General features: G+C 41.5%; 1 protein-coding gene across 4 annotated transcripts in view; it reads left to right on the forward strand.

The window, feature by feature from the left end:
• The window catches only part of LOC127009367 (uncharacterized), a 48025-nt gene extending 36568 nt beyond the window's left edge, over positions 1-11457 (forward strand). For all 4 annotated transcript variants that reach the window (XM_050882389.1, XM_050882387.1, XM_050882386.1 and 1 more), the window contains 6 exons: positions 3590-3784; positions 4210-4467; positions 4634-4780; positions 5658-5841; positions 6290-6620; positions 7165-11457. In XM_050882389.1, coding sequence (XP_050738346.1) covers positions 3590-3784; positions 4210-4467; positions 4634-4780; positions 5658-5841; positions 6290-6620; positions 7165-9605 — 3556 coding nt within the window. In that variant the 3' untranslated portion in view covers positions 9606-11457. The remainder of the gene's footprint in view (positions 1-3589; positions 3785-4209; positions 4468-4633; positions 4781-5657; positions 5842-6289; positions 6621-7164) is intronic.
• Positions 11458-14098: the final 2641 nt, after the last annotated feature.

Raw genomic sequence — 14098 nt, forward strand, 5'->3', positions numbered from 1 at the left:
TCAGAGAGAGAGATAGAGAGGATATAGAAAAGTAGAGTCTCGACAAAAAATGTGTGAAAGTCAGGCGGAAAAAAATAAACGAAAAAAAAAGGTGAGAGAAAAACGAAACGAAGGAAGAAAGTTAGACACACAGACAGACTCAAGCTATGGGTCTTTTGATGTTCAGGTTGTCACAGGTGATCCAGAAGGTGCGTGAGTGAGCAGGTAAGGGGTAAGGGTAGGGGTGGGGGGACAGGGGTGAAGGGGTGAGGGAAGGGGGGAACGTGTCTTTCCTGCTTCAGCTTTCTTCCCAGAGGCGGATGTGGCACTGTCTCCGGTGTGTGTGTGTGTGTGTGAGAGTGTGTGTGTGTGTGTGTGTGTGTGTGTCGACCATGATCCCTGCCTCACCCGCTACACTTTCCCTTCCCATGTTCCTCCCCTTCCCCCCCCCCTTCTCTCCCTGTCCCCTCCCACACACACACACACACACACAAACTCACACACGTAGGTATTCCCCTCCTCGCCCTCCACCAGTTGTCTGTAGGTCGAGCGGAAATATCAGGAACCAGGTACAGTAAGATTTCCCTCGCCTCACTGCTTTCCTCATTGATTCGGTGTTTCTGCCTCCCCTCCCTCCTCCTTCCTCTTCATTGTTCAGTTAGTTTCATTTTCTCCTTCTTTTCCTTCTCCTACCATTTTTTTCTTCTTCTTCTTCTTCCTCAGCTATTTACATGCATTCCTAGTTTTCTTTCTCATTTCCTTAGCATTCTTTCTGTGTCATTTTACTGCGTCCCTCTATTCCCAACTTTCAACCAGGAATGCTTTTCGTCTAGCTCACAATTTCACAGCTTATATATTTCTCTATTATTCCCCGTATTGTTAACTGTTAGTCCTTTGTCTTACCCATTCTTCCTTGCCTCTTTTTCCACTGGTGTTTGCGAGTTCACGACCGCCATGCCCTCTTAAATATTTTCTCCCTCGCCCCCGTTCACGTAGCGCTGATGCATACAAAAGACTCTTGTTGTTATGCTGAGCTGACGTCACGGTGTCATTGATAGGGTAAACAAGGACGTCCTGGTCGGGGAAGGGCATGGGAGGTAAGGCGGGAGGGAGCAAAAGACAGTATTGATGGAGGCGATGTTCTGAGAGGGCCGAGGTTGGAGGCCATGGTAAATGACGTACTTATTTTGGAGAGGGAGGGCATGAAGGACAGAGGATGGGCATGGGAGGGAGCGAAAGAAAGAGAGGCGAAGGCGAAGTGGGAAAGTAAAAGATGTTCTGGGAAGGCCGAGGGTGGAGGTAGGAGGGTAAAGGCAAGATCTGGTAAAGGACGTGCTGGTTTTCGAAAGGGAGAGCACGAAGGACAGAGGTCGGGAAGCAGGGTGAGGTTGGCCATGGAAGGGAGCGAAAGAAATTACTAACGTAGATGAAGTGAGAAAGTAAATGGTTGGAGGTGGGAGGATAAAGGACGTGCTGGTTTTCCAGAGGTTGGGTATGGAAGGGAGCGAAACGACAGATGAAGTGGGAAAGTAAAAGATGTTCTGGGAGGGCCGAGGTTGGAGATGGGAGGGTAAAGGACGTGCTGGTTTTGGAGAGGCAGGGCACGAAGGACAGAGGGCGGGACTAGGGAAAGCAGGGTCGCAGGGTCACCCCCACGCGACAGGAAGCAGAGCCGTGACTCACCGGGGAACACAGCGGGTCACCCAAACACGTAAGAGAGGCACTCACTCGAAACCGCTATAGACACGTTAAATTAGTCGTGGGTTTGTTTCAACCATTTATTTGTTTGTGTGTGTGTGTGTGTGTGTGTGTGTGTGTGTGTGTGTGCACCGCTTCACGTATTGCCTAAAGTAACTTCTAATATTGATGAACCGTGATTTTTGTGTCGATTCGTGCGAAAATATTTACTAGACCAAGGAACAAGATGCTGCGACAGAAGAGGAAAAAGAAGTGTATGAAATCGAGAGCGCAGCAGCTGTGTCGCATGCAGACCTGGCTTGAGATTGAATAACATCGGTTTGGCTCCCTGATATCTGCGGGGAACCCTCAGCTAACCGGAAATGTATCGTGAGTGGAGTTGTCATTTGTGTACGGACTCAGACACGAAGCCATCATCGCCGCATCCAAACTTTTGAGACCTTCCTCCTCCCCTGCCTGACAGGTCCAGCGCAATAATGCCTGCCGCGGGCCTCCCACGCCCATAGAGCAGCAGCGCCGGCGAGTGGGCGTAGCAGGGTTCAGTGAGGATGAAAAGGGATGGGCGAGTGTTACGTGACATGCAATTTGTCAAAACATAAAACCTGTGAATTAACCTTGACTGTTAGCACTGGTAAAATTTTGTCTACGTGAAAGTTCAAGGAAGTTTACTACCTTTATCGATGCCGGAAACGTATTTTGAATTACCAATGTTGATTGCACCTTTAGGGAGCATTGTGGCTGTGCAGACAGGTGGGTCACTATAACATGCATGTAATGGTGTTTGAAGAAGATGAAACACACCAGTCAACCAGTCCAAGTGTTCAATAGCAGAATCCCCATTGAAAATAACCAGCGTCTTCTCGCAGTCTCAAATCACTGAAGTATGATAGTTTCATTATGCGTTTTTTCTCACTTGCATGTTTCGTGTTAATGGTGAGTAGACGAGAAACGAACAGACCGAAGAAAAATAATGGCGATGAGAATCAAGATGTATGAGAAGAAAGTGGTCACGCCTGAGGGAAAGCTTGCGGGCGAGGTGACAAGGGCCGGGTGCGGGTGTGAGAGGGGAAGAGGAGAGAGGGGCTTGAGGGCTTGGCGGTGAAAGGTTACCTGCAGATTGACCCTCGAAGAGTGTCCCTCAGTCACTGACTCGAAACAATAAATGGCGCAGAAGTGCCTACTTGTAAATATTTGTACATAGGGTATGAATTTATTTACAGTCAGTAACTTCATGAAGAGTATGATATAGAATTTGTAACTAGTGCATAGGGCAAAAAATATGTGTTGGAAAAGAGAAGACACCTGCTTGTTGCTTAGTGAACTCACGGTAAGATTGTAAGCACCAATTAAATGGCTGCAAAATACTTGATCCTAAGGTGAATTTCTTATTAATATAATGACTTTCTTATTAATATATACTAATGACATTGACAGTGTATTGGGTATTTTTCCCTCTGCCACTGATTATATATTATAATTACCACACACTTGTAGTGCCAGATGTTAAGTGCCAATTAATTACACAATTTATTTTTATTTATTTATTTATTTATTTATTTATTTATTTATTTATTTTATTTTTATTTTTATGGAATACATCTTAATGAATGTCACAAGTCTGCATTAGGCTGCATTGATTTATTACCTGGTTACATTAGTAAGGCTTTGAAATTTAAATTAGTGCCTAAGTTTGTCTCAAAACAGTTAAAGCATTCACTAGTATTCCTCGTGTGGATCCCAGTAATGGACCAATCATCCCATTTTTTAAGCATTCTCATAATTCTTACTGAGATTTCATCTTCCCCTCCATAGCCATTTAGTTGTTTCATTTACCACATACCAGCATGAATCCATTATGTATTCTTCACTTATGAATGCTTGTAATGACTTACACTGGTGTTGTCTTTTGCAGGTCGGCTCTACAGACACTTCACAAGTCCAGCGCACGAGCCCAGGATGCCCACTACTTCCAGGGTGGCATCAATCATGACTGGGTGTGCTATTACGAGCGAGGTGTCACCTCCGACCAATCCTGCATCAATGAATGGAATGTTATGGACAGCCTTGAATCCAAGAGGCCACCTTCACCAGACTATCTCACTGACAAGTAAGGAACCACCATATCTCTGTAGCAGCATCATAGTTATATTCCATTGGCATCTAAATGGAAATTCATGCACAAGTGAAACATTATTACAGTACTGTAGTTTCTTTTTCTTTTGCATCATGCTTTTTGCCAGATAATACTTTAGGCTTGCTGGCTGAAGGTTAGCACTAATCAGTTTCATCCATGGGAAGCAAAAACACACAGCCTTACCCCAATATTATTCATTATTGCAATAGGAGATAGCTTCATCTTCAGTTTTCATCATTAACTTTAACTTCACTACTGAAAGTTTTGTCATCAGTTTATCACCATAAACTTTCTCATTATTGAAACATGACAACTTTGATTTCTACACAACTTTTGTAACTTGTTACTTCTCTTTAATGTGGTGTTACTTAGAACATTGCTCTCTTCCTGCTTTCCAGAGAGGAAACACAACTCCTTATACGCAGTAAACTCAAAGAGATCATGATGAGTGTTGACATCGACGAGGTCACTTCCAAGTACATCAGACAACGTCTAGAGGAAGACCTGGCCATGAACCTCTTCAAATTTAAATCATACATAGATCAAGAGATGCTGGTGATTCTGGGCCAGATGGATGCTGCAACAGAAATCTTTCCCCATGTTTACCTTGGTTCAGAGTGGAATGCATCCAACTTGGAAGAGTTGCAGTCAAATGGGTAAGCAGTAAATTTTTATTACATCCATAACAAATATAAAAGAAAGTGATGACACATTGATGAATTAAACTTTTTTTGTGTGTGTGTGTAATGGTGAAAAATATTTTGTGAACTAACTTTTTCAACTAAGAAGGTTTAGTAATCTTAATTTTGTTTGTCCTTTCAGAGTGGGCTACATCCTCAATGTTACAAAGGAGATTGACAACTTCTACCCCGGTACATTTGACTACCTCAATATCCGGGTGTATGATGATGAGAAGACAGAGCTGCTCAGGCATTGGGACAGGACCTTCAGATACATCACACAAGTCAAGTGAGTAGCCAGATTTCTATAGCTTAGTGTTTTATTTTAATTATGTACAATAACAATTATTTGCACTTACAGTCATAATAATCAGTGACAAATGTTTGCAACATAAGACATTGCTGATAAGGATGCTTGAAGTAAAGTGTTGGAGTACACTTTTCTAGTTAGACAATGTGTAATAGCTGATATCTTTCAGTTAAAAGAATAAATCTGAGGCTCCATCATGGAACCGATAATGCAAGAAAGTGCAGTGCCAAACCACAGATCCTCTCTGTGAGCTTATTAAGATTTTTCACTCCTGTAGGGTAGTAGGTATGTCTCCATAATGACTTCACAAGACTGGCACTAACATGATGTGAAGAAAAAAGAAAAATAGGTGCAATAACACCATTGGAAGAAAAAAGAAAAATTGATGCTGCTCTGCTGACAAAAGTTAAATCTCCTCAATATATTTTTTTATGTGCAACCAGAGGGGCCATGACACTGAGTCACTGATGCATAAGATTTTGAGTTCTTGATATGGCCGGAATAAAGTGTTTGGGATCCACTTTAGATCCTTGATTAAAGAAATGATGTGATAGATGTCCACTATTGATAGGAATTATATCACATAATGAAGATAAATAAATATAACCATATACATATAACATAATAAGCAAATATACGTGAGAATGTGAACGAAAACCAAGTGCAGGTACAGATTTTATAATCTAATTTTGTTACAAAGATAATTGCCCAAGATAGACCTTAGGAAAGTAGTAATTAGTACATTCACCTTTATTCAGCATTCTTAACCTTCTGCATATCATCAACTATTAATTAAATGTAAATTGCAAACTGGTTACATTGAATATATATTATAATTTTTACTCTTCTGTTGCAGGGAGAAGGACTCAAAAGTCTTAGTGCACTGCAAGATGGGAATTAGCCGCTCAGCATCAGTGGTCATTGCTTATGCCATGAAGGCCTTCAACATGAGTCTGGATGATGCCCTCGCGCTGGTGAAGAAAAAGAGGACTTGCATCAAACCTAACCAAGCATTTTGTAGCCAACTCAAAACTTACGAGGTCAGTTGACATAAGAGTAAGCAGCAACTCAACCTTTCAATAGCCCTGCTGTTACTGTATTCTAACTACAGTAAAAAAATAAAATGTTTATTATGGATTGATCACTAACCATGAAAATCATTCACCATTACACCCATTTTTTCTCTCTCTCTCTCTCTCTCTCTCTCTCTCTCTCTCTCTCTCTCTCTCTCTCTCTCTCTCTCTCTCTCTCTCTCTCTCTCTCTCTCTCTCTCTCTCTCTCTCTCTCTCTCTCTCTCTCTCTCTCTCTCTCTCTCTCTCTCTCTCTCTCTCTCTCTCTCTATATCTCTCTCTCTATTACTTTTCCTCGGTGTTTAATACTTTTTATTTGTCTGATTTTCTATGTAAATCTATGTAAATCTCTCTCTCTCTCATTTATTTATTTATTTTTTTTTTTTTTATTATTATATATATGATATTATTTTTTCAGGGTATTCTTGATGCAAGCAGACAAAGGCACAATGCTTTGTGGAGAAGCAAGTCTGAGACAAATCTCAAGTCTGCATCAGGCCAGGCCAACCGACACAACAAGCGTGAGCAAAATGCAAAATCTAGTGACTGTATGGACCAGAGAAGTAACAACAAAAACTTGCGTAAGAGCAGTGAGGAATTGTCCACATTCGATCCATCATACAACAGCCTGCATGTTCACATCCCTACTCCCTCTAACTTCCAAAATGGTGGTGAAAGCAAACGGCCAAAGTCCTGGTCTCCTGATGACCACACCGCTGCTCTACTTTTCCCTCAAAACACTGAGAATGGTGAGTAATTCTGATGTCCACTAAATACTGAAAGAGCCAGTCAGTTAATATAATGTTTAAAGTTGCAGTTACCACCTAAACATTTTGTCTTATGTTAAGATGTTTATCCTCACACAGGTTAGAGCCACTCATTAATCATTTCCATCTGAGCTCTCTTCTTATTCAGAGAGTCTGTCATTGCATTGATCACTATCTCTTGCTTATTGGTGCTTGCTATCCAGGTATAGTTGATTAATTTTGTTCATACCCATCATTTGTAACCATGCTCCCCACAGAGGTGAGGAGTATAAAAGACATGTCACCTGGTGGAGCCAGGTTGAGAAAAAAATTGAAGGATTAGTGTCCATTCCCAAACCAATGTATTTACCACATAGAGCATTTGTCAGAACGGTCTCATGATCTTTTCAACTCCCCACTCTGGCCATGCATGAAATATGGTTACTGATGATGATGATGGTGGTTGGTACAATTATTATATTATCAATTTAGGTCTTTTATATTCTTTCTTTTTCCATAATTATAGCCTTGCACCTATGACTTTCAGGTGGGAATGACTTTGGAGAATCATGGCGCCTCTCTCAGTCCCTGAATGTTCAGTCATGGCGGGCCCATGTAACACTGCACCAGCGGGACCGTCGGGAAGCAGCGATGGAAGGCTCTGGAGACGAGGACAGAGACGAGTCACCTCCATCCGTTGTGGAAGCACTGAATCCCTTATACTCAGAAATCCCACCAGATGGCATTACAAATGAAGCATCATCACTGCAGATTGCTACAACAGTCAAAGATATAATTAACGAATTTGAAAATGTACAAACCAGTAACCATACAGTGTCAAAGAAAAGTGATAGTGGAAAAAAGGCAGAGGCTGTATTGATACAGAACACATTATCTTCCAGTGATGATTTTGAAAGCCACTCAAGTACTGCAGAACTTGATAGGGTCATTGAGACATTGCTTACCCCAGGTGACGATGTGCAAGGCAGTGAACCTGTAGTTTCACAGACTAAACCAGCTGCTCAGAAACTTCAGGCTGTACTAGTACCGTCACAAATATGGCAGGATGATAAAAGTGAATTAGATGCAGCAGAAAGTCCTGGAAGTGTGCTTAAAGATCCTATCACGTGGCCAGCAGGCATTGTGAAGAAGCAGAAACAGGACTTTGAAGAGAAGGTCAAGATGAGTGATTCTAAGTCACCCTCTAGTAATAAAGATTGTGAGCCTTCTCTCTCAAGGCAGAACTCTTCCAGCTCCCTCACAGGTCATATACAAAAGGTAGAGGTAGTAAGGTCTCCAAGTTATGGGCGTCAAGACTCTATAGGTTCAGATACTGTTAAGAAAGATGATCCTTTTTCAGCCAAATTAGACAAAGTATTTGACAGGGAAGAAAGGAAACATCAAAGACAAAGTGCCATTATTCCTATTAGTGGAGATTTAAAAGAGACACCCTCACGTAATAGTTCTTGGGGGTCATTTGATAGTGCTGTAGTACTACCAGATAGGGACCTACCCTCAAGACAAAGTTCCTGGGGTTCTTGTGATACCAGAATTACAGGATCATCTAGAAATAGTTCTTTTGGAACATTTGACAAAAAGCCACCACCTCTTAGAGAAAATTTAGAAATATCCATTCCAGACAGTAATATCACTGGTACTTACTTTGAAAAAGACCCTGGTCCATTCTCACCTGGAACTATCAGAAGGAACAAAAACAGACACCCGGATTTGAAAGATGGGTTGTTAGATGAAAATACAAAATCACACCCTTGTGAAACTGAAGATTCAGAAGGAATAAAGATGGAAGATGGTACTCAGTTCAAGTCAGTGGCAAATATTAAGGCCTACGGACCTGCACCTTATAAGAGCCCAACAGAGAGGGAAGGTAGTACTACTCCAATGGAGTTGGCTGATGAAGGCATGGTGGAGGCAACTGAAAGTTCCTTTGATCACCACCATCATAGTAACCCTTCTTTGAGTATTTGCATTCCAAATAGTACAAATACCTTGGCCATAACCAGATCACAGCCTAACATATGCACAACCACATCCCCAACTGAGGACTTCAGATCTTCAAGTACAGAGGTTACTCTGGGTACTAGGTTAAATGACAGCAAAACCAGTCCAGTAAGTGAAAGTATCCCAGCACCTGGAATTGTTAAACAGCACAAGGAAATATTAGAGAGTAAGACTCAGGAGGGATCCTCCACGCAGGTACAAAAAGTACATGAGAAGCTGTCTCCACCAACTTATACTCGCTCACATAGCTACTGTGATTTGGAATCTGAAAAATCTGAAGTAAATTTAGCAGGTCCTGTTAGTCATAATTTTTCTGAAAAGAGGGCAAAATTTGAAGGATTAGTAGAATACGAATCAGAAAAAGGGAAAGTAAGACAAATAACACAAGCTATTGAAAAACAAAAGGAAGATGAAAAGATGAAACAGTGTAAAATAGAAGGTATAAGAAAGAGATCTCATAGTTTAGAGCGCCTCAGCACCTCACCCACCTCACCTGGCAGCTCTCAAATAGGACTGCTGGAGCAGCTCATGGTTCAAACACAGGCAGATACTCAGCAGGCAGAGACAGAAGAAAGTCCAACCGAAGAAATCTGTGTTAAAAACCTAGTTGGGAAATTTGAAGACTGTCAAGAGCAGAAACCTCCCAAAGTTCAAACCAGAAGTGTAAGAGCAAAGTCAGACAGTAGCACACCAGACAAATTTTTACCACCTGTACCTCAACGTAAATCCAGCTTAGATTACAATTTTAAACCAGTACACAGATCACAGTCACAACCACCTCAAACCCCAGTGAGACAGATGACTCCAGGAGGCAGTTTATCACCCATGGAGAAGGTACCTTCTCACAAACCCCCACCAGGTGGACGAGGCCAAGCTTGTGGAACAGAAGTGCGACAAAAGAAGCAACAGGGCAAGACTCATCCATTGACAAAACTCACACGGACAAAGGAAAATTATCACACAATGTAAAACTTAAACTTGACTACTTATACAAGGATGCTACTATAAATGCTTCCATAATTGAAAACTACTTTGTGATATGTAGACTAAGGATAGTGTAGCCACTTTCAGGTGAGGTACAGATGTCCTGATACATAAACTGCAACATGTGTAGGTGTAGGAATGAATCTCATCTACATGGAAATTCTCTGTAAGTGGCTGTCAGTTTCCAGATCAATAACTTCTGTGCCTCTGTAGAAAGTTCCTGCTAGTTCATGAGAGGTGACCAGCATAGCATTTAGCCTCACCAATCCTGCAAAATCTCCTACTACCCAGTTGTGGCTCATGAGCTGCAGAAAAGTTATAAGATTCTTTCTGGCATCTTATGCACACATTGCTAGTCGTGGAAAGTAGGAGCATGAATATATCAGGACACCTGTAGCATGCGCTGTACGGATATTACTTAGGCAAGGATTCTGAAGTTTCACCTGTGTTTAGGATGGTGTGACCATCACATGGTGGCCAGTAAGATGTTATAAGTACCACTGTGAAATTACATGAATAATTTTTCATATACATACTAGCTGATCTTGGGATGGTTTGAAAAGTATGATATGTAATTCATGCCATCTATGTTACCAAGGCATCCTTCTATAACAGGAATTTACAGTAATGATGTGATAGTTCAGAATTCATGCAGTAGTCATTTCATTCTGTGTTTATCTTCCATAATGTGGAAGTCCACTACTTATGTGCCGCTTCTCAGTAGTGCACAACATATGATTTCCACTGAGGTGTGCTAGTCCCTGCTGCTATTACCTTATTTCTAGTCCTACCTGAGCACCTGTAATTCCCTTCCACATAATGTTGATATTGATAGGATTATTTTTCTTACATAAAATCATTATTTATGGCATCTATATTGAGAATGTATTCCAAATTGTTGTCATGACCTCAAATCATATTTATGAAATTGCCAATGCTTTTTGGCCACTGGGTGTAGTGAATCTTGTTGTTTAATTATTCGTCATATATCTGTGCTGGTATTTTCATAGTTCCCTTCAGTATCTAGTGTCATAGATATGTGAATGTGGTGTTCCAGCTCATACAAGATTTATGTGATATTACCATCTGGCATATTTTATCTCCATTTAAGACTTAATGCATCCCTCAGAAATTAAAGTCAAAGGCAAATTGGATAGCATGCAATGATTAATCACATGATGTACTTCTAGATCTGTAGATGACGTCAGTAGACATTCCTCCTTTTGCTCAATTATGATGACTAGTTGTTTTCTTGTCATCCCTTTATATTATGTTTGTATGTTTGCCTTGCAGTATCAAATACTGATGAGGAAATATTATGCACTACCTTGATTTGCATAATTTTTTTCAAAGATAATGTTATGTATCTTTGTAACAATACTGCTTAATTATGTACTACTAATTAAACTTCTTAGGAGACACAACCCAGGCCAAACATTATTTGCGTTGACCCTGTGACAGTCAGAATGCCAGTGTCCCAATGTTTTATCATTCTTAAGAGGTTATAAGCAAAGATGTCATTATAGTGCAACATGTGGAAGCTGATCATTTGCATTAGACATTAGCTAAAGCCAGGAGCACTTTCCATGGCCTTGCCTCCTAATTAAAATTTCAAGATTCATGAAAGTTTACTGGAAGGAATTATATTTGTTATTCATGAGCACCTTTAACTTGCAGCATTTTGATGACAATGTACATATTTTCTCTGTAACTTCCTCCTTGTCATAATGATATTGGTGATTTACAGTGTAATTTATGTATAACAGTGGTGTGCTATATTTTGTATATAATTTGTACAAGAATCTAATTTATGATAATAAAATAAATAAACTACAAATTTTTTTTCTTAGTGTCCCAGTTTACATCATACATTCATTTTACGAGAGCAAATGAAGACTAATCCTCTTCCTCATGAGACAAGCAAACAGTCAACTTCATGCCACACTCATCTGGGCTCCACACATGTTGGTGTGAATATTTACTTTTTGCTCTACAAACATACACATCTTGAGTGTTCCTCAGGCAACATCAGCGAACCATTTGAAACCCCACAGTTGAGTTATGATTTGATGCATTAAATTCAACCTTCTTTGGTATAGGGGGCTTTCATATGCTGTGCCTGCTGCCATCAGGATGAGTATATCTATGCAAGTTGTAGCAAAAAAATATATATTGAGTCATACTCATGTTCATCAACATAACTAATGCTATCCTGTCATGGATAGTCTTCATACCCACCATATAATTTCATGTCAGTTTACAGATTTTTAAACCTATACCTACATTTTCACAAACTTTTTATTTAGTGCCCCCCCCTTCTGAGTACTTTGAGCACCTGTACATGGCGGACCCTCCCACCCAGAGAGAGAGGATTGCAGCTATAATTTTATCTACTCTGGAGACCTTCAAATCCTCTCTCGACATATCTTGATGATAGGTTATTTGAATTCTAATGATGAGTAGCCAATCGCCTGTATGACATGGTGTGGTGATGCATTTATCTGGTTTTCTGAACGAGTATTATATTTTCCATGGTGATTAGCTAAATCCTCATACCAATTTGTGCACTAACACCACCAAAAATATGGGCGATATGCTCCTGATAGGGACTGGGACAACTGGCCGCGGCCACCTAGCCGCCGGCGGCGAACTGACCGCCGCGGACACATCTGTGATTGTGATTATATGACTGACTCAGGTCGGGTTCATAAGATACGACTCTCTTAATTTTTAATCATTATGCTATTTGGTAACCCTAAAGGAACCCATTAAACAAGACATAAAACTAGACCCATTAGCAACACGAAGACAAATACACAGACAACAAATACTATATGAAATCACAAACAATTTAGTAGACTTAAACAAAGACACTTAAGCTACAGTCACACTGACTCTACGACCTGCTAACGACCACCCGCGACCGCAAAATGCTGCGATTCACACCCACCGCTCCCCGACCACATTGGTGGCAAAGTAGTCGTGCGACCGAACGGCTACCGGTGGTCGTTTAGTGTCCGTCCAGTGGGTGGCCGGACGGCGACCATGGTAAGATTCACACCTTGACCTCACACCTGGAGTCAGGCCAAGACGCCCACCATACGCCGACCGGTGACCGACAGGCAAAGACCAGTACGCGTCCTCTCGCAATGAGGACGGCGACCTCCCTTAATAACTTGCAGCTGACGTGTTCCAGTAATATTATCACCCAGTTATATTACACATTTTCATTCTAATTTCTGTAAATTATATGTGAAAACAATAGTTTCTTATAAAGGTAATGAAAGTATTTTGTGCTTCAAAAGACGGATATTTGTGATCCACCCCCCCGCCCCCTATGTGCCGCAGACATACAAAAAATTCTCCAAACAATATTGGTTTAACCTGTTATTAGTATGTATGTTATATTATATTCGTTCTAATGCATTTCCATCACCCTGGGCAGAGAATTGATTGATTGATTGATTGATAGTTTATTGTTGCAAGTAAACAACGAAGGAGAAGGGCTCGAGGAGCATGCCATCCCAACCCCCAGGCAGTACAGAGTGTGATTATACAACTAAGGATACATGTGTAAGTAGCACCAGGAAACTAAAAAGATACAATGGTAGGGGACAAGTGCTAAAAAAATAAAGGCCTTGATTTAGTCAAGGGAGCAGACATAAGGGACTGCACATATGGACTACAATCTAGAGGCAAATGCAGGATACTCACAAAGCACAGCTGAAAGAACATTATTGTTAATGAACCAGGCTACCAGCCCAGGCAGGTCCCAGTGGCCCTGTGGGCGGTAAGCACTAATAGCAGAACATTGCAGGACATAGTGTTTGAGCGTGTGACCCCCTGGCGCGGCAAGGTAGGTACAGGGTCAGCCCCACTGACCTCCCAGTAATATCTATAGCCCAGCCTCAGCCGCATCACCACCAGATCATAGGATGCACTAAGCCTACCATAAGTGTGGGTGCAGATACTTGATACCTGGGCATAGTGAATGCTGGAGGGACTACCATCCTGACACCTCAAGGCAAGCTGATTGGTAACAGACTCACTAACAAGGGATCTAAGTCTATTCTTAACATAATTATAGGTATGTTCAACACTTGGGTGTAAATTAACAATTCTTTTTTGAAATGAATAAAAGCCAATAGCTCCACAGACTCTCGATCATTGTTACTGCTGTGCACATCATGTCCTACAGTGATTCATTTTGGTTAGGCAGAGGTGACCCATACACATTTGGCCGTGTGTTTCACCTGTGGAGCAGGTTGAGTGGGGACGGAGCTTGGGCGGGCTGAGGGGCGTGGGACGTCATTGCTCAGGAATGTACCTCATTTCCGGGCAAGGGTGGTTTGACCTACCACCGGTCGCCGCACAACTCGTCGTGTGGCGGAAGGCCGGACGTCGACCACAACCAATGACAGATGAAAAGTGGACGGCGAACATCAGCGACCTCCAACTATCTGACGGCGTCCGTTTGC

The sequence above is a fragment of the Eriocheir sinensis genome, chromosome 40 (genome assembly GCF_024679095.1).
Source record: "Eriocheir sinensis breed Jianghai 21 chromosome 40, ASM2467909v1, whole genome shotgun sequence".
In the NCBI taxonomy this organism is placed as follows: Eukaryota; Metazoa; Arthropoda; class Malacostraca; order Decapoda; family Varunidae; genus Eriocheir; species Eriocheir sinensis.